General features: G+C 53.2%; 1 protein-coding gene across 2 annotated transcripts in view; it reads right to left on the bottom strand.

Moving 5' to 3' along the window:
* Positions 1-9,664: 9,664 nt before the first annotated feature.
* The window catches only part of C2CD3 (C2 domain containing 3 centriole elongation regulator), a 63,195-nt gene continuing 54,186 nt past the window's right edge, over positions 9,665-18,673 (bottom strand). For both annotated transcript variants that reach the window (XM_077341192.1, XM_077341193.1), the window contains exons 32-33: positions 16,672-16,777; positions 9,665-10,085 (exon numbers count right to left, since the gene is read on the bottom strand). In XM_077341192.1, coding sequence (XP_077197307.1) covers positions 9,945-10,085; positions 16,672-16,777 — 247 coding nt within the window. In that variant the 3' untranslated portion in view covers positions 9,665-9,944. The remainder of the gene's footprint in view (positions 10,086-16,671; positions 16,778-18,673) is intronic.

Below are 18,673 nucleotides of genomic sequence, written 5' to 3'. Positions count from 1 at the left end.
TCCTGCATTGTGCAGGGGGTTGGACTGGATGACCCTGGAGGTCCCTTCCAACTCTATGATTCTATGACTTCTTGTTGGACTGCTGTGCAGTTATTCACCAGGGCCGACCCTGCTTAGCGTCTGAGATGGGCTAGCCTGCCTGTTCTATGGCCCTGCGCAGGAGAAGCATTTCTGGGTACGTCAGTCAATAACATCAGCATGCTAATAACATCCCATTAAACTCCTGTGAAAGGGACCAGACAGTCTTTCTCCGGGGGGCTGGCAACCCTACGATCATGCAAAACTCAGGAGCCAAAGCGAAAGGGGGCCTCCGGAGGGAGCCTTTTCGCAGGTGTCTGCATTACCCTTGCTTGAGTGGTTCCTTTCCCTCCTCCAAATCAGTATGCCTGAGGACTAGCACCTTGGTTATTTGCCAAAGGAGGAGCGCAGGTCACATTTCAGGAAGACGAACCAGAGGAACATGTCGGTCAGCTTCCTGCACACTGGCCGGATGACCTCTAATCTCAGAGGCATCACACCTTGCTGGCCTATATCTGAGGCTCCAGGGACCGGCCCTCTAGCCGGTAAGGTTGCCAACAGGCCTGGAGAAAAGGGTTGTGTCCCTTTAATGCGGACTTTGTCAGCAATAACTCTCTCCAAAGCTATGCCTGTCCACAGACAAGAACTCTCTTCACCACAGAGAAAGTAAGATAGGAAGCCTGACCACTTACCTTTCTGAGCTCGCTGACCTGTCCCTGGGGGGGCTAAGTGTCTGTTTCCTACTTCCTTCTCCCCCCTCTCCATCCTTCAAGCCCACAACATGGTGGAGGCAGGGATGCTTGCAGCATCTCTCCCCAGACAGCTATTTGGATAAGAATAGGAATCTTCTGTTTACCTTTTTATTATGCGTAGCATTAATTTTACTAATAAATAGTTCTTATATTAGTGAAAGAGGACAATCAGAGCATGAGGTTTTCTTTGTTTGCTGTTCCCTGACACTGCTGGGCTTCCCAGCCAAATCAGGCCCTCTGCTAACTTTCAGGACACGAAGACTTTCACCACAAGTCTACAAGCAGTATCCTTCAGGTTATGGGCCCAGCCCATATCATATATATTTTAATGGATTTATTAATTTATGATTTTCTGCAAAAGGTGCGCGTGTTTGCTTCGTGTGATGTTTTCAGCACATGGTGCTCTCCGTGCAGTGCGATAACAAGAAGCTTGCTTGGCGGAGGTCACTAGATCGAGAAACCCATGTACTTTCCCCCTTTTTTGAGGAGCACAGCTTGATCTCTATTGTTGTGCAGCTGTGAGCGGAACTGGCAGGCTGGATTTGAGAGCCAGATTTATCCACTTGAAGGAGAGCAACAAAAATGGAGTCCAAGAGCACCTTGAAGACCAGCAAAGATTTATTCAAGGTGTGAGCTTTTGAGTGCATGCACTCGAAAGCTCACACCTCAAATAAATCTTTGCTGGTCTTAAAAGTTCTATTGGACTCAATTTTTGTGCTACTTCAGGCCAACACAGCAACCCACTTGAAGAAGGACAACTTTTCAGACTGGGTTGGAGACCTGAAGCTGGTGCTGAGAGCAGAGAAATTCAAGATTGTAGAATAGGCCTTCTGTCTCTCCAGATGCAAGCGCCCTGCAGGAGCTCAAGGAGGACTACAAAAACAGGATGGAGAGAGACACCAAGGCCTCCACGGTCATCGTCTCATGTGAGAGTACAACCGGGTATCCTGATTTGCTAAATCAAAAGTCTGCCCATGACATGCTAAAGCTTTTGTTGTCAGCTCCTGTGAAAAAGGGATGAGCTTACTCCTCCAGACTAGTTAGAAGGCTGCACGGTGTGCGTTACTGAGAAGGAGGCTCTTTTGAGTCTCCACCCATCTCAATCTGTCTCCATGGAAGGCACCACTGTTAGCTGCACAGAATGGGAAAGCGTCAACCTTGTGATAGAAGGACGGATGGACTCTCATTCCGGCTGTATCTGAGGAAGTGAGTAGAGACTCACAAAAGCTCCTCCCTGGCCACAAGTCTTGTTGCTCCTGGACTCTGGCTCTTTTCCACTGCTACAGGCAGACTGATATGGCAATCCATTTTGCTGTGTCCCCATGGGAAGCCCCAGGCATTTGGTTGAGACCAGGTGACCAGCAACATCTACAGGGCCCCTGCTCCCTCCCTCCCAAAAATCCACCCATGCCTTCTGCTCTGGACCTGTTTGTATTGTTATATCCTGTTACCTCTGTTATAGTTTAATGTTAATGTTATTATGAAAAGCTGAGTTCCATGTTTTCTGCATTTTATGTAAACCGCCCTGGACCCCAGGGGAGGGTGGTCTATAAATACAATAACAACAACACTTAGTGATACAGAATGGGTATCTGTCCACCTTGTGATAGAAGGACCAATGGATTCTCAGTCTAACTGTTTCTGACGAAGTGAGCAAGGACTCATAAAAGCTCCTCCCCTGCTACCCATTTGGTTAGTCTTGAAGGTGCTGTTTTCTGCTGCTGGAGATGGACAAACACAGCTGCCCATCTTAATTAATCACAGATTAAGCAGGCGATTACCGAAACTGTCCCTAAACCCAGCCCTGCAGATCTCAAGAAGTGTGCATGCACAGGGAAACTTATATGCCTTGAATAAAACTTGGTGCACGCACACAAAAGCTTATTGCTTGAATAACATTTTGTTAGGCTTAAAGGTGCCACTGAAACTCTGGAAGTCACCGATGGATCAACGTGTGAGACCAGAAAGAGCCTGAAGAATAATTTGGCCTCACTAAAAGCACTGAGATAAATTCAGTTCTGGGCTCCACACAGAATGGATCATAAAATAAAATTCAGTGCGAGATCCTCTAGCAGCTAGTGTGTCCAGTTAGGCTCCAGGAAACCCGGGTTCGAAACCCTACTCTGCCACACAGCTCATGATTGAGGCAGCCAGTCTTGACTGATCCTACTTCACAGGGTTGTTGTGGGAGTAAAGCTGAGGGAAACGACATATACTACCTGAAGCTTAAGAGGAAAGGTGGGGTAAACGTGTCCTAGAGAGGCAGGCAGGCAGACAGACAGAAAAAAATCCATCCCTTACTTAGAAGATTTGGGCTCCGAAAGCTGTCTTCTCAAATCCGCTCTGACAAGCTTGGAGAATATTCCTTTTGAAATGCTGGAAATGGAGAAAAGATCAGCGTGCGGAAGAGGCAGCTTGTCCACCCAGGCCAAGTATCCAGGGGAATTCTGATTCACTCAATCTGTGTTGTTGTTCAGCCCCTTATTTATAGAAACCTGCTTGGGGAGGGGGGAGTTTGTGGATTGAGGGCTGGAATTAGAGCTAGATGCAGATGGCTGAAAACAGATTGTTTCTCAGGGTCAGGAGGTGTAAGAGTACAAACATGACTCCCCCACCCCACCCCACCCCGGTCCTCCTGCCAGCAGCTCTAAAATAGAACTGGCCTTTTAAAATTTGGTAATATTTTCAGAGGTATTACCTACTCTTTCCGCTGTATATGACTTTGGGTGTGTTTACTGCCCCTGTGCCAGACAGTTGGGGTGGGAGGGTTGTTCAAACCTTTCCGCATAGACAGGAGAATGGAAGCAGCCCCACCTGATATATCTAAAACCTGATATGCACCATTGAGATACCTGCAGTATTATCAGAGGGGCTCTGATCACCAACTTAAAGTATTTAAAAGGCTGCCATGAAGAGGATGGAGCAGAGTTGTTCTCTCTTGCCCCGGAGGGATGGACCAGAACCAACGGGATGAAATTAATTCAAAAGAAATTCTGTCTAAACCTCCGGAAGAAGTTCCTGACAGTTAGAGCGGTTCCTCAGTGGAACAGGCTTCCTCGGGAGGTGGTGGGTTCTCCCTCTTTGGAGATTTCTAAACAGAGGCTGGAGAGCCATCTGACGGAGAGGCTGATTCTGTGAAGGCTCAAGGGGTTGGCAGGTGACAGTGGATGAGCGAGAGGGTTGGGAGTATCTTGCACAGTGCAGGGGTTGGACTAGATGACCCAGGAGGCCCCTTCCAACTCTATTATTCTATGACTCTATGAATCTATGATTCTAACTAAGTATGGTGGATGGCTAACAGGATATGAATGGGCTTTGGCAGCTGTGCAGTCCGGTTGTTTCAATGAGGCAAAATACCGGGTCCCGAATGCGATTGTGTTGTAGCCTGCCAAACAATTTTCCCTCTGTCCCAGGAATGTGAATGTCGTGCTTTCCAGGGAGATGTGACGGAGCTTTTCCCAGCTGGATTGAAAACTTAGATTACATCACTGCACCAAGCTGGAGGCGATGCTGTTCAGCTCCAAGGGGAGAAGAATCTGTGCACCGTAACCCAAGGCGGGGACGATGTCCTCCTCTGACTTCAATAACTTTTCACATCCTAGCAAAGATTTGCTGACTCCGAAGAGGACGTTCTCCTTATAAGTTGCCTTTCTCCGGAGCCTCAGAGGTGCTGGTCTGGCCGCCCCCAGTTTCAGGATTAAAAATAGATTTTGTGTTGTGGAAGAGCCCTGCAAACTCAGGAGGGGCTCTGGTTCTCTCTGCACCTGCTCCAGCTATTTACAGAAAGCCTCTTCTGCGAAGTGGGAGATGGACACTGATCCACAACTCTCTGGGAAGGACTGTGTTCATGTGCCCTTTGCTCTTTTTCTGGGTCACCCTTGCCACGTGCTTTTGTGGCCTACGCTATGTTATTTGTACTGTGTTTTCTCCAGTTCTCTCAGGGGAGGGTGGTATATAAATATATTCAATAAATAAATGTCATAGAATCATAGAGTACTGGGTCATCTAGTCCAACCCCCTGCACTGTGCAGGACACTCACAACCCTCTCGCTCATCCACTGTCACCTGCCACCCCCTTGACCCTTCGAGAGCCAGTTTGGTGTAGTGGCTAGGAGTGCGGACTTCTACTCTGGCATGCCGGGTTCGATTCTGCGCTCCGACACATACAGCCAGCTGGGTGACCTTGGACTAGTCATGGCACTGATAAAACTGTTCTGACCGAGCAGGAATATCAGGGCTCTCTCAGCCTCACCCACCCCACAGGATGTCTGTTGTGGGGAGAGGAATGGGAAGGTGACTATAAGCCACTTTGAGCCTCCTTCGGGTAGGGAAAAGCGGCATATAAGAACCAACTCTTCTTCTTCTTCAGTAATCTCAGGGCTCTCTCAGCCTCACCCACCTCACAGGGGGTCTGTTGTGGGGAGAGGAAAGGGAAGGCGATTGAAAGCCACTTTGAGCCTCCTTCGGGTAGAGAAAAGAACCAACTCTTCTTCTTTAATCGAGGAGCAGTAGCTTATTCAGTGAGGCATTTGACAAGGTTTAGCCTCTGATGGGTAAACTGAGGGTATACAGATTGGATTCCATGATACCACAGCAGGCTTTCTCATCCAGGGCTCCGCGAACCCCTGGCCCTCTGTCTACCTATCTGCATGGTTCAGGAAATTCTGTTCCATTGTATCATAGTATCCTAGAGCGGGAAGGGCCATCTAGGCCAGGGGTAGTCAACCTGTGGTCCTCCAGATGTCCATGGACTACAATTCCCAGCTGGCAGGGGCTCATGGGAATTGTAGTCCATGGACATCTGGAGGACCACAGGTTGACTACCCCTGATCTAAGCCATCTCGTCTCACCCCCTGCTCAACGCAGGATCAGACTCCAGCATCCAGGATAAGTCGACTGCTGAAGTACTCGGATTGTGAAATCCCCTCCCCTGGATATCTAGCTGCTATGTGGTTTAAAGCCATTCCTGCGGGTCCTCTCCTCTGCTGCCCACAGCCCTCCTCTGAGTGACCACCTTTCAGATCCTTCAAGAGAGCCCTCCTGTCCCCTCTCAGCCTCCTCTTCTCCAGGCTGGACGATCCCAAGTCGTCCTTTCCTCTCAAGGCTGGGTCCCCAGTTCGCCGGATCATTCCTCTGCCCCCTCTCCATTTTGCCCACGTCCCTTTTGAAGTGAGGCCTCCAGGTGGGGTCTGCAGAAGTATTCCTGCACACAAAAGCTTCCATCTTGAACAAAACGCAGTTTGCCTGAAAGGTGCTCGTGGGCCTGGACTCAAGCATGAAAGTTTCTACCCCTCCTTATAGTTGATGAAGTCCCTCGCTTGGCCGCTGACTCTTTCCTCTCGGTTCCTTTTGCACAAAGTGATGGGCTCTCCTTTCGCACCCTCTGCCTGCCGGCTCCTCCAGTGCCCCCCTTCCTGCCCCTTCTCTCTGGCTGCCCGCCAAAGCCCATCAGTGGACCCCCAACCGTCTGGGCTCCTGAGAACGCAGCAGGGCAGCCGGTCTGTGTGTCCGGTCCAGGCGGAGCTTCCTGCTGTCCTGACTTAGCCCTGAAGTTTATTCCGAGCAGAGGCTGTGACGGAGGGGAGCCCTAGAAAGGGCTTTCGGCTGCAGGGATCAAGCTGGCTCTGTGCTTCTTGGGTGCTTTGAGCTGCCCCTTCTTCTGAAGTGACCTTCTGCCTCCTGCCATTCCACCAAAGAGCAGGCAAGCACCGACCGTGTGGTCACAGACTGCTGCTGGGTGCAGGCCGTTTGCCCTTGCAGGCCTTTGCATAGCAACCCCGGATATCCCTGGTGTAGTGGTTAACAGCGGCAGCCTCTAATCTGGTAAGCTGGGTTTGATTCCCCGCTCCTCTACATGCAACCCTGGGCCAGTCACAGTTCTACTAGAGCTGTTTTTACAGAGCAGTTCTGTCAGAGCTTCCAGACTCTCAACTATCTAACAGTGCTGAGGGGAGAGGAAGGGAAGGCGATCGTAAGCCACTTTGATTCCTTCGGGTACTGAAAAGCAGGGTGTAAAAACCAAGTATTCTTCTTGCTGGGCTCCAATCTAAGCCCCAACTGGCAGCAACACTGCTCAGCTTCAGAAATCTAACAAGACCCCAGTGGTAGGAAGAAAATAAGAGAGGCCTTGTTGGATCAGGCCTGTGGCCCCCACAGTCCAACCCTCTGTCTCAATACAGTGGCCTAAACCCAGGGGCCATCAGGAGGTCCCCCAGCAGGGTGAGAAACACTCCCACTGCAGCCCCCCCCCCAGACACCAAGAAGACAAGCATCAATGCCCCAGACGGATGAGAGAAGCCCTGTTGGGTCAGGCCAATGGCCCATCCAATCCAGCACTCTGGGTCACTCAGTGGCCAAAACCCGGGGGCCATCAGGAGGTCCCCCAGGAGGGCCAGAACTCCAGGAGCCCTCCCACTCTTGACCCCCCCCCAAGCACCCAGAAGACAGAGCATCCCTGCCCCAGACAAGATGTCCCATGTAGACCTTGTGACTAACAGCCTCTGCTCCAGATGTTTGTCCAGTCCTGTCACTCTGAGCTGCATGGACGTCATCTTGAGCTCTTTCAAAAGGATGAGCAATACGGGAACAGAGCAAGATGAGAACAGTTTGTTCAATCAGCACGAGAGGAGGGCGTGTGGTCCTTAGCTCCCTCATTGCAAAGTTCTCCCTGCAAATAACATCTGGGCCCCTTTCTCCAGGAACGGTGTTGCAAGCTTATTCTGGAGAGGCCAGGGCCTCTCCCTGCAAGGCAGGCCAAGGCAAGTCCCTGGCCAGACCTGACAGCCCCTTCTTGGGTTTCTGGGACTGAGTTCAGCAGGGGAGCCTCGCTTGTTTACAGAATTCGGAGATATTGGATATCAACTCCTCACCCCGGGGGGGGGGGGGGCAGCAAAGTCTAATTGTGACGTTGCCAGGATTGAAGAGGGACCCAAGAGCTATTCGGACAGTGTGCGGGGGAAGGGAAGAGATCCAAGCGCAACATAATTGGATTCGTGTGTGTTATGCTGCAGAGGAACGACAGCAAATGCTGGCAGGGGCTCATGGGAATTGTAGTCCATGGACATCTTGAGGGCCGCAGTTTGACTACCTCTGCTGTAAAGGAACACGCAAAGCTGCCTTCATACTGAATCGTGTTGTTGGTCAATCAACGTCAGACTGGCAGTGTTTTTCTCTAGGGTCTCAGGCCAAGGTCTTTCCCATCCCTTCTACCTTTAAGCTAGAGATGCCAGGGATTGAACCTGGGACCTTCAAGCGGAGGCTCTACCACTGAGGTGAAGGCCTTTCCCATCCCCTCCTGCCCAGTCCTTTGAACTGGAGATGCTGCCAGGGATTGAACAGGGGACCTTCTCCATGACAAACAAGAGGGTCTGCTGCTGACCCATAGGGCCCCTTCAATCATGTATGTGTATATCTGACGTCTTTCAGAGAAATCTGTGGAATGGCCCTTCCCTGACCACAAAATCTAGGGCTGGTGCCTCCCCACTGGCTCCCCCGCACCTCCCTGGGGCACATGCACCAGACAGATGCTGCCTCCCTGGCCTCTGGGTCTTTCTAAGGCCTTTCCACCACCTGCGAGCGAGCCCTGCCCAGCCATAAGTGACGAGAAGCACTCTCAGGTTCACAAAAATAGAAAGGCTGTTTTATTTGGGGGGAGGGGGAGAGAAGAGGATTGCTCTGTACAAAATGCTCATAAATAAACTCCAGTGGTTTCTGTCTGGACAGTGATTGGCCAAGAGGCATTTATTTTTAAAATTGGTTTTAAAAAGGGGCGCTATCGGAGTGGGAGAAATCGTTGCAATCTACAAAACAACACGCGGTCGACACAAAGCACAGCCTCGGTCTTTTGTCCGGCCTCCGCTCAGAGACAACGGTGCTGAGTACAGGCGCAGGAGGGGCATTAATGCACAGGGGGAGGCACCGCAGGCTGGGGTGGTTCACAGCCCTGGAAAGAAAGGGGGCAGCCCCCGCTTGTGGGTGCAGAGGGCCAAGCAGCCTCCGTTTCAGGCTGGCCTTCTGTGACGCCCCTCTGTATGTCGGCAAGGGGATCCGGGGAAATCTCAGATCGGTACTTCTGGTGGGGAGTGGAAAAGGACGAGGGAGTCACGGTCCGTTCTGACTCTGGACTGTGTGACAAAGGATGGCTAAGTAGGTTTCTGCCCTGATGCCCCCTCCAAAATAATTCTTGTGTGAATCAGGGTATTGAAAATATCGTCTGGTTTGGAAAAACGAAAATGCAAAAAAGAAATCTGTTGCAGAAAAGGGCTTTCAAAAACGGATGGGGGAGGAAGTGGTCATCGGAAGACTTTTAATTTCGGGGGCCAGCGCAGAAGGGGAGAGGCTGGTGGGAGGGGAGAGGCAGAGCGATCACACGAAGTTCCCAAGGGTAAGACCGGAGCCAAAGTGCTACAAAAGGGCTGCATGGTGTGGGAAGAGCCCACCTGGTCATTCCTGTGCATCAGTGCAACTTTTGGGAAGGTGAGTCCAACAGGATCGCGACTTCATGTTCCGGGGCCTCCCTGGTCACCTCGCAGAGAGGACATCGTGACAACTGGCTCGCCACCGGAGGAACATCAGAATCCAGCTTCCGGGGACGAGCGAAACAGAACCAGTGAGGAACTGGGTTCACATGGGATTGGCGGAAAAAGGATATAACTTTGGCCTGAGTTCCGATCCAGCCTGCAGGCCGAGACCTGTCTAGCTGCTGCCATTTCTTGAAATTGAATGGCCCGGCTTCTCCGAAGCACTCCGCATGTCCTTCTAGAGCAGGGGTAGTCAAACTGCGGCCCTCCAGATGTCCATGGACTACAATTCCCAGGAGCCCTTGCCAGCATTCGCCAGCGAATGCTGGCAAGGGCTCCTGGGAATTGTAGTCCATGGACATCTGGAGGGCCGCAGTTTGACTACCCCTGCTCTAGAGGGAGGGAGAGCTGTGGGTAAGGAAAAGTGGTCGTGCCAGCGACTCCGACATGCACAATGACGGATATTCATAGCCGTTTTTCATCAGCCGTGGAATTTCCGTCACCAGTTCAAGGGTCCCAGTCTCTTTTGTTGGGTGGGAAGACCGCGGCTCTTGATGCACCCCTCTGAGAAACCCCTTTCCAGAGTAAGACCCTCCTGTCCTTCCCGTCCGACGGTTCCGAGTTCGAGTCGGTTCTGCCGCTCCGTAACAGTCCGCTAAGATTTGGAGAACTGTGTAGAAAATATCCTAGCGATCCTTTTTGTCTCTTCTTCCGGCAGCTGGGCCGGCGCCAGGGTGGGCTTCTGACGGTTCTGCCGTGGGCGGGGGGCTCCCCCTGCGGTACGGCTGTTCCCGGACTGAGATGGAAGAGAATAACTTTGTGAAGGGAAGGCCTTCCTAACAACATGGCAAGGATTTAAAGCGAGAATTTGTTCCAAGATCCCAGTTTTAAAGCAGGACTCCCAGCCTTCTTATGAGCAGGGGGGTAGTTGATGCTTATGAAATTTTAGACAAGGACCGCCCCACTGTTTTTTGCTCCATGGCTGCCCCCAGGCATCTCTCTTGGTGTGGCTAAGCACGTGTGTGTGTGTGTGTCAGCAGGCTGTTTGCTTTGGCTAGGGTTGCCAACTCTGGGTTAGGAAACTCCTAGAAGCTTGGCGGAAGAACCTGGGGAGGTCCAGATTTGGGGAAGGGAGGATTTTCAGTGGGGCCTGACGCCACAGTGTTCACCCTCCAAAGCAGCCTTTTCCTCTAGGGCAGCTGATCTTTGTCCTTTGCCATTATGGGAGGTCTCCAGGTCCTGCCTGGAGACTGGCAGCCCTACTGCCTCCTCCAGGTTCGTGGGGAGGGAGCTGGTCCCCCTCCCCCTTGGTCGGCCGAGGTGTCTGGCTGTTTCCTGAGGACGGGGCGCCTGAGGCTGCCGTCATCTCAGATCGAGTGCCGTCCAGGGCAACAGCTGAAACCCGAGGAGTGGAGCCGGCTGACTCCGGTTGAGTTCCTTCTGCCTCGACCTTTGTACAGCCTCAGTCAGCCAGCCTGGCTTAACGCCAGCCAGATCTGCAGACTCAGCATTTGGGGGATTTGTAAAAAAAAAAGCTTTGCCTGCTTTTGAGAGCCAGCGGGAGGGAGTGCTCAGGGTTCAGTTAGTACTCGGGGACTTGGGTTCAAATCCTCACTCAGCTGTGAAGCTAAGTGTGGGATGTAGATAGGGTGGGGGCTGAGGGTCCCCCGGAATTACAGCTCATCTCCTGGCAGCAGAGATCAGTTCCCCTGGAGAAAAGGGCTGCTTGGGAGGGGGACGGAGGGATGCCAGCCTCCAGGTGGGGCCTGGGGACGCCTTGGAATTCCAGTTCGTCTCCAGGCCACAGAGATCAGTCCCCCTGGAGAAAATGGCAGCTTAGAAGGCAGACTGTCAAGCATTATATCCCATTTGAATGCCTCCCCTCCCCAAACCCCACCCTTGCAAGCCCCCCTCCCAAAGTCTCCAGATTTTCCCCAACCCAGAGCTGGCAACCCTATACGCGGAGCCTGTTTCTTTCCCAGACAGACCAACCTCACAGGGTTATTGTAAATACGGCACAGAGAGCGCAGGAATGAGGTGGCACTGCGTGTGGCGCTGCCCAAGACACCAGAGATGGGATGCCACCAGGGTCAGGGGCACCGGCCTCCAGCCTGAAGCTCGCCTACCCCAAGCCCAACACACCCTCGCCCCACTCCAGCCGCCATCCAGCCTCCACCTGCCCCACACTCAAGACTGGCCTGCCCTCTGCCCCGCCCGGCCACCCCTCCTGCACTGCTCTACCCGCATCCTTCACGGCTCCCAGGAGACGCTGCCCGCCTGGTGCTTCTGCCTGCGCCGCATCACTCCTCGCACGGCTGGTCCCCCCTACACACCACTTTGCCCCCCACCTCACCCTGCTAGCACTGGCTGTAATGCAGCGGGCTTTGAGCCTAGTATAATATAATAATAAGAATTCCATCCCGGAAGCCACGAGGGCCCTCCGATTGCAGGACGTGAGCAAGGCTGTTAAGGAGAGGACGTTTTGGAGGGCACCGATCCGCACAGTTGCCAGAAGCTGGAAGTGACCTGAACGTGCCCGACACACTTGCTGACTCCCGCTTGAGACACACAAAAAATCTTTTGAGCCAAGCAAAAAGCAGACCCACATCCTTCACTGCTCAGGGGAGAGTGAAAGTCAATCCCGAGGAGCCCAAAAACCCTTGGGTGGGTTTCAAGCACACCCATCCGTCCACCCAGAGCTCTGCTGGCACGAAGCCACCTGCCCGGAGAGGCCATCGCCCTTCAGAGAACTGACCTGGGCCTCTGATTCTTCAAACCGAGAGAAAGGGGACCTAGCCTGCATTTGGTGAGCGAGGACTCTGAGGAGCAGAGGCTGTGCTCTGCAGCAGGGGTAGTCAACCTGTGGTCCTCCAGATGTCCATGGACTACAATTCCCAGGAGCCCCTGCCAGCATTTGCTGGCAGGGGCTCCTGGGAATTGTAGTCCATGGACATCTGGAGGAACACAGGTTGACTACCCCTGCTCTGCAGGATGTAACATTTGAAACCCACCTGATTCTAGTCTCAGAGGGAAGCCCTGCTGGAGAACATCTCGATTTGGGCCTAGGAGCACCTTAGAGACCAGCAAGAGTTTGGGGGTGGGGGTGGTGTCGGCTTTGGAGAGTGTCAAAGGATTCCGTTCTGATTTGTGTCTGACAGGGAGCTCTGACTCTCCAAACCTCTTGCTGGTCTCTGAGGCGCTCTGGGATACAAACTGAGATGTTCCACTGCAGGCCAGTGTCCGGGAGACTACCTGGGCCCTCTGTGTCCTTACAGTTGCTGAAAAGGCTGAAAGAATACAGGCCCAGCATCCGTAATTCAGACCAAAGCAGACCATGGTTTCATCAGTTAGCCTTGTCTACTCAGACTGGCAGCAGCTCCCCAGGGTCTCAGGAGGAGGTCTTTCCCATCCCTCCTGCCTGGTCCTTCTAACTAGAGATGTTGGGGAGTGAACCGGTGACCTTCTGCATGCCAGGCAGAGGCTGTTCCACTGAGGTCTTTCCCATCCCCTCCTGCCTGGTCCTTTCAACTGGAGATGCCAGGGATTGAACCTGGGACCATCCCTTCCTGCCTGGTCCTTCTAATTGGAGATGCTGGGGATTGAACCTGGGACCTTCTGCCTGCCAAGCAGAGGCTCTGCCACTGAGACAGGGTCTCAGGTCAAGGTCTTTCCCATCCCTCCTGCCTGGTCCTTTTAAGTGGAGATGCCGGGGATTGAATCGGGGACCTTCTGTGTGCCAAGCAGAGACTCTGCCCCTGAGCCAGGGTCTCAGGTCAAGGTCTTTCCCACCCCCATCAGTTAGCCTTGTCTACTCAGACTGGCAGCAGCTCCCCAGGGTCTCAGGAGGAGGTCTTTCCCATCCCTCCTGCCTGGTCCTTCTAACTAGAGATGTTGGGGAGTGAACCGGTGACCTTCTGCATGCCAGGCAGAGGCTGTTCCACTGAGGTCTTTCCCATCCCCTCCTGCCTGGTCCTTTCAACTGGAGATGCCAGGGATTGAACCTGGGACCATCCCTTCCTGCCTGGTCCTTCTAATTGGAGATGCTGGGGATTGAACCTGGGACCTTCTGCCTGCCAAGCAGAGGCTCTGCCACTGAGACAGGGTCTCAGGTCAAGGTCTTTCCCATCCCTCCTGCCTGGTCCTTTTAAGTGGAGATGCCGGGGATTGAACCTGGGACCTTCTGTGTGCCAAGCAGAGACTCTGCCCCTGAGCCAGGGTCTCAGGTCAAGGTCTTTCCCACCCCCATCAGTTAGCCTTGTCTACTCAGACTGGCAGCAGCTCCCCAGGGTCTCAGGAGGAGGTCTTTCCCATCCCTCCTGCCTGGTCCTTTTAACTGGAGATGCCGGGGATTGAACCTGAGACCTTCTGCCTGCCAAGCAGAGGCTCTGCCACTGAGTCAGGGTCTCAGGCCAAGCTCTTTCCCCTCCCCTCCTGTCTGGTCCTTTTCACTGGAGATGCCGGGGATTGAACCTGGGACCTTCTGCCTGCCAAGCAGAGACTCTGCCCCTGAGCCAGGGTCTCAGGTCAAGGTCTTTCCCACCCCCATCAGTTAGCCTTGTCTACTCAGACTGGCAGCAGCTCCCCAGGGTCTCAGGAGGAGGTCTTTCCCATCCCTCCTGCCTGGTCCTTCTAACTAGAGATGTTGGGGAGTGAACCGGTGACCTTCTGCATGCCAGGCAGAGGCTGTTCCACTGAGGTCTTTCCCATCCCCTCCTGCCTGGTCCTTTCAACTGGAGATGCCAGGGATTGAACCTGGGACCATCCCTTCCTGCCTGGTCCTTCTAATTGGAGATGCTGGGGATTGAACCTGGGACCTTCTGCCTGCCAAGCAGAGGCTCTGCCACTGAGACAGGGTCTCAGGTCAAGGTCTTTCCCATCCCTCCTGCCTGGTCCTTTTAAGTGGAGATGCCGGGGATTGAATCGGGGACCTTCTGTGTGCCAAGCAGAGACTCTGCCCCTGAGCCAGGGTCTCAGGTCAAGGTCTTTCCCACCCCCATCAGTTAGCCTTGTCTACTCAGACTGGCAGCAGCTCCCCAGGGTCTCAGGAGGAGGTCTTTCCCATCCCTCCTGCCTGGTCCTTCTAACTAGAGATGTTGGGGAGTGAACCGGTGACCTTCTGCATGCCAGGCAGAGGCTGTTCCACTGAGGTCTTTCCCATCCCCTCCTGCCTGGTCCTTTCAACTGGAGATGCCAGGGATTGAACCTGGGACCATCCCTTCCTGCCTGGTCCTTCTAATTGGAGATGCTGGGGATTGAACCTGGGACCTTCTGCCTGCCAAGCAGAGGCTCTGCCACTGAGACAGGGTCTCAGGTCAAGGTCTTTCCCATCCCTCCTGCCTGGTCCTTTTAAGTGGAGATGCCGGGGATTGAATCGGGGACCTTCTGTGTGCCAAGCAGAGACTCTGCCCCTGAGCCAGGGTCTCAGGTCAAGGTCTTTCCCACCCCCATCAGTTAGCCTTGTCTACTCAGACTGGCAGCAGCTCCCCAGGGTCTCAGGAGGAGGTCTTTCCCATCCCTCCTGCCTGGTCCTTCTAACTAGAGATGTTGGGGAGTGAACCGGTGACCTTCTGCATGCCAGGCAGAGGCTGTTCCACTGAGGTCTTTCCCATCCCCTCCTGCCTGGTCCTTTCAACTGGAGATGCCAGGGATTGAACCTGGGACCATCCCTTCCTGCCTGGTCCTTCTAATTGGAGATGCTGGGGATTGAACCTGGGACCTTCTGCCTGCCAAGCAGAGGCTCTGCCACTGAGACAGGGTCTCAGGTCAAGGTCTTTCCCATCCCTCCTGCCTGGTCCTTTTAAGTGGAGATGCCGGGGATTGAACCGGGGACCTTCTGTGTGCCAAGCAGAGACTCTGCCCCTGAGCCAGGGTCTCAGGTCAAGGTCTTTCCCACCCCCATCAGTTAGCCTTGTCTACTCAGACTGGCAGCAGCTCCCCAGGGTCTCAGGAGGAGTGAACCGGTGACCAAGCAGGGGCTCTGCCACTGAGCCACAGCCCCTCTCCACAGCTCTTCAGGGTCTTTCACGTACTACTCTCCTGACCCTGAAGACCAAACCTGGGATCTCCTGCATGCCAAGCAGAGGCTCTTCCACTCAGCCACGGCCCTTCCCTCAGCCTCATCAACATCTGAGCACTTGGCATGCGGACGATTTTGCAGGGACATCATTTTGAGAGATTTGGAGGCCTATTTGTAAATGTACCCCCATTGCTACATCTATTTCCTTCTGTTTGGGGGGGATTGATCTGTCTTAAAAACTGACATTTCTTTAAAGGCCCTAGACGGCATCGTAACGGGGCCTGACCCACTGGGCCCTTTCCAGTTCAAGGGTTCCGCAATTCACCTTTCGTCTCATTTCTGTTCTGAGTCAGTTTTCTTTCTGGCCCCGCCAAGTCTCAATTCCTCTTTCTACGCACACGGGAGAGTCCAGAAACCATCTTCCTCAGGAAAATTCCACGGCCACCTTGTTCCGCCCTCCTGACTTCAGGGTTATTCAGGTCTGTCTCTGCCTGTCTGGGTTTCACCCAAGCAAGACGTTCCCTCTCTCCTGCTAACGCTCTTTATAGATTCCTCCCCCCTCACAGGCTCGAAGGGAGGGGGAACGAACCCTTTAAGAGTCTCACTTCTGCTAGGCCAGCATCTCCTTGCCTGGTGAAACATATACCAGGTCCTTCAATTTACGGGGATGTAAACAACACAAAACGGAGAGTATTAAAAAAATCCAAACTAAACCCTGAAATGTCTGACGGGAAGGAAGATCTTTGAAGATGCCCACTTTCCCTTTCAAAGCAGGTAGCCTGCGAGTAACTTTCTGCACTTCTAGATTAACCTCCAAATCCTGCTTTGATGTATATAATTTATGAGCAGTGGTTCTTCCTAAGGTTTCATACACTCTCTCTCCCCAGTGGGCTGCCTTTCCTGGAGTCTTCCTGCTGTAAACATGCTTGTCTACATCAGAGACCCAGCTTGGTTGGGAGTGCGGACTTCTAACCTGGCAAGCTGGGTTTGATTCCGCGTTCCCCCACATGCAGCCAGCTGGGTGACCTTGGGCTAGTCACAGCACTAATAAAGCTGTTTTTGTACCTTGCTTTTCACTTCCAATCACCTTCTCTTCCTCTCTCCACAACAGAGACCCTGTGAGGGAGGTGGGGGTGAAAGAGCTCTGGCAGAATTGCTCAGTCAGAACAGCACTATCAGGATTGTGTCTCACCCAAGGTCACCCAGCTGGCTGCATGCGGAGGAGCGGGGAATCAGACCTGGCTCACCAGATTAGAAATCCGCACTCCTAACCACGACACCAAGCGGGAAAAGGCCAGCTCTGCTGCTGGTCAGAAGGAAAGGCTGAAATCCAGGGCTGCCAAAGCGGCCAGAAGAAGTGACTCACCTTACGAATGGAGGTCAAGGGAGAGGCCGAGACGCTCAGCAGCCGCATGGAGGCCTCCAAATGTTGTGGCGGAAGGAAGAAGTTGGGGACGGTGACTGGGCTGGACCTGAACAGCAGAGTTAAGGCTCTGGAAGGAGGCCGTGACAAATTTTCTTAATGCTATTTGCAGAACAAGGCTGAGCCCAGCGACACCTTGAGGACCAACCAAGCTTTATACCTGTTGTGAGCTCTGTGTACGCATGCTGCTTCTGACCAATGAGGTGACCCACCTGAATCTGTCCATTAAGACGACTTAAAGAGCGCAGATATCATCCCGTCACCTACCTGGATTGCCTATAAAATGAAAACACTATTTCTCAAATTCTTACCAAGCTACTGCAGAAAAGATAAGGCTGCCTCCCAGCTTCCTGGAGGACAGGTGGGTGGGAGGGTGGGGTGGAGTAGGGTACGATTGTGCTAACAGACAAACCCACACCAGCCTTGTGTGCCTTTCATAAGCCGTCTGATTCTCTTTCTTCTGTGTCTGTAGAAGTGAGCAGCAACTCACAAAAGCCCCTACATTACCAAAGATTTTGGAGTCTTGAAGATGCTGCAGGACTCTGGCTCTTTCCTGCTGCTCCAGACAGACTCACATGGCTGCCCACCTCAATCTGTCTCCACAGGAGGCACCAAGTTTAGCCACACAGAATGGGAACTCATCCACCTTGAGATGCAAGGACAGGTGGACTCTGATTCTGGCTGTATCTGAGGAAGTGAGCAGGGACTCAGGAAATCTCCTCCCCTGCCACAAACTTGCTCAGTCGTGACGGTGCTCTTGGACCCTCCCGCTTTTTCACTACCACAGACAAACACGGCGACCCATCCCCCTCACTGGCAGTCTTCAAGCACAGGTTGGATACACACTTTTCTTGGATGCTTTAGGACAGGGGTCATCAACCCCCGGTCTGCGGCCCGGTGGCGGGTCGTAAAGGCCACGGTACTGGGCCGCCGGCAGCGATGCCTGCCTCCCCCCGCTGGCAGCAAGAAGGAAGGGAAGAGGCAGGCACAACCGCTGGTATGGCGGTGACGCAAACGTGCATGTGCGCTGTTGCCGCGCATGCGTGTCAGCGCTCCCTAGTGCTGAAAACGTGCATGCACAGTTGTTGCGCTTGTGCATTAGCGCCACCTGGTGGCGAAAACATGCATGTGCGGCAACTGCGCGTGCGCATTTTTGCAGCACCCGGGCTGTCGGCTCTTCCCTCACTCCGGAGGCGGTCCCTGACCTGAGAAAGGTTGTGGACCGCTACTTTATGTTGCTTAGGGCTGATCGTGCGTTGAGCAGGGGGTTGGACTAGATGGCGTGTGTGGCCCCTTCCAACTCTTATGATTCTGTGATTCTATCTCCAGCTATCAGACTTGCTCAGTTTGTGGAAAGAGGGGAATGTGGGACCCTTCCTGACTTCCTCAGGCACCTCTCTCCATAAGAAAGGGGCCGCAGAAGAGAAGGCACATGTAAGGACAGTGATGGGCGACGCTTTTGTTCTTTTAGATTTCTGGCTGGTTCTGCTACCTAGACTCCTAGAATCGTAGAGTTGGGCCATACAGGCCATCTAGTCCAACCCTCTGCTCAACGCAGGATCAGCCCTAAGCATCCTAAAGCAACGTAGGATCAGCCCTAAGCATCCTAAAGCAGGATCCTGAATCCTGTTGCTTTGTTTCTGAACATCCTGTCCTTTTGACAGTCCTGACTCGCTCTGTATGATCCACCTGGAGTCTGAGTGACAAGGGGGGACTGTGAATGATGCAAATGGATCACTGAACCAGCCAGCAGGGAGAACTCTCTTCAGCTGGTAAGAAAGCAGGGATTTGCTGATTGCCACTGTGGGGTGGTAGGTGAATTTCCTCCAGGCCAGGCTAGATTCTGGAGATTTCTTTTTTTGGGGGGGGGGGAGTTCATTTGGGCATGAAATTGGGGTCCTATAATTCTATATATGGCTCAGTATCAGTCTCCCCTCCACTCAGA

Source organism: Paroedura picta, chromosome 6, assembly GCF_049243985.1.
Source record: "Paroedura picta isolate Pp20150507F chromosome 6, Ppicta_v3.0, whole genome shotgun sequence".
Taxonomy (NCBI): domain Eukaryota; kingdom Metazoa; phylum Chordata; class Lepidosauria; order Squamata; family Gekkonidae; genus Paroedura; species Paroedura picta.
Note: the sequence above shows the minus strand (reverse complement) of the source record. Positions and strands in the feature narration are given on the sequence as shown.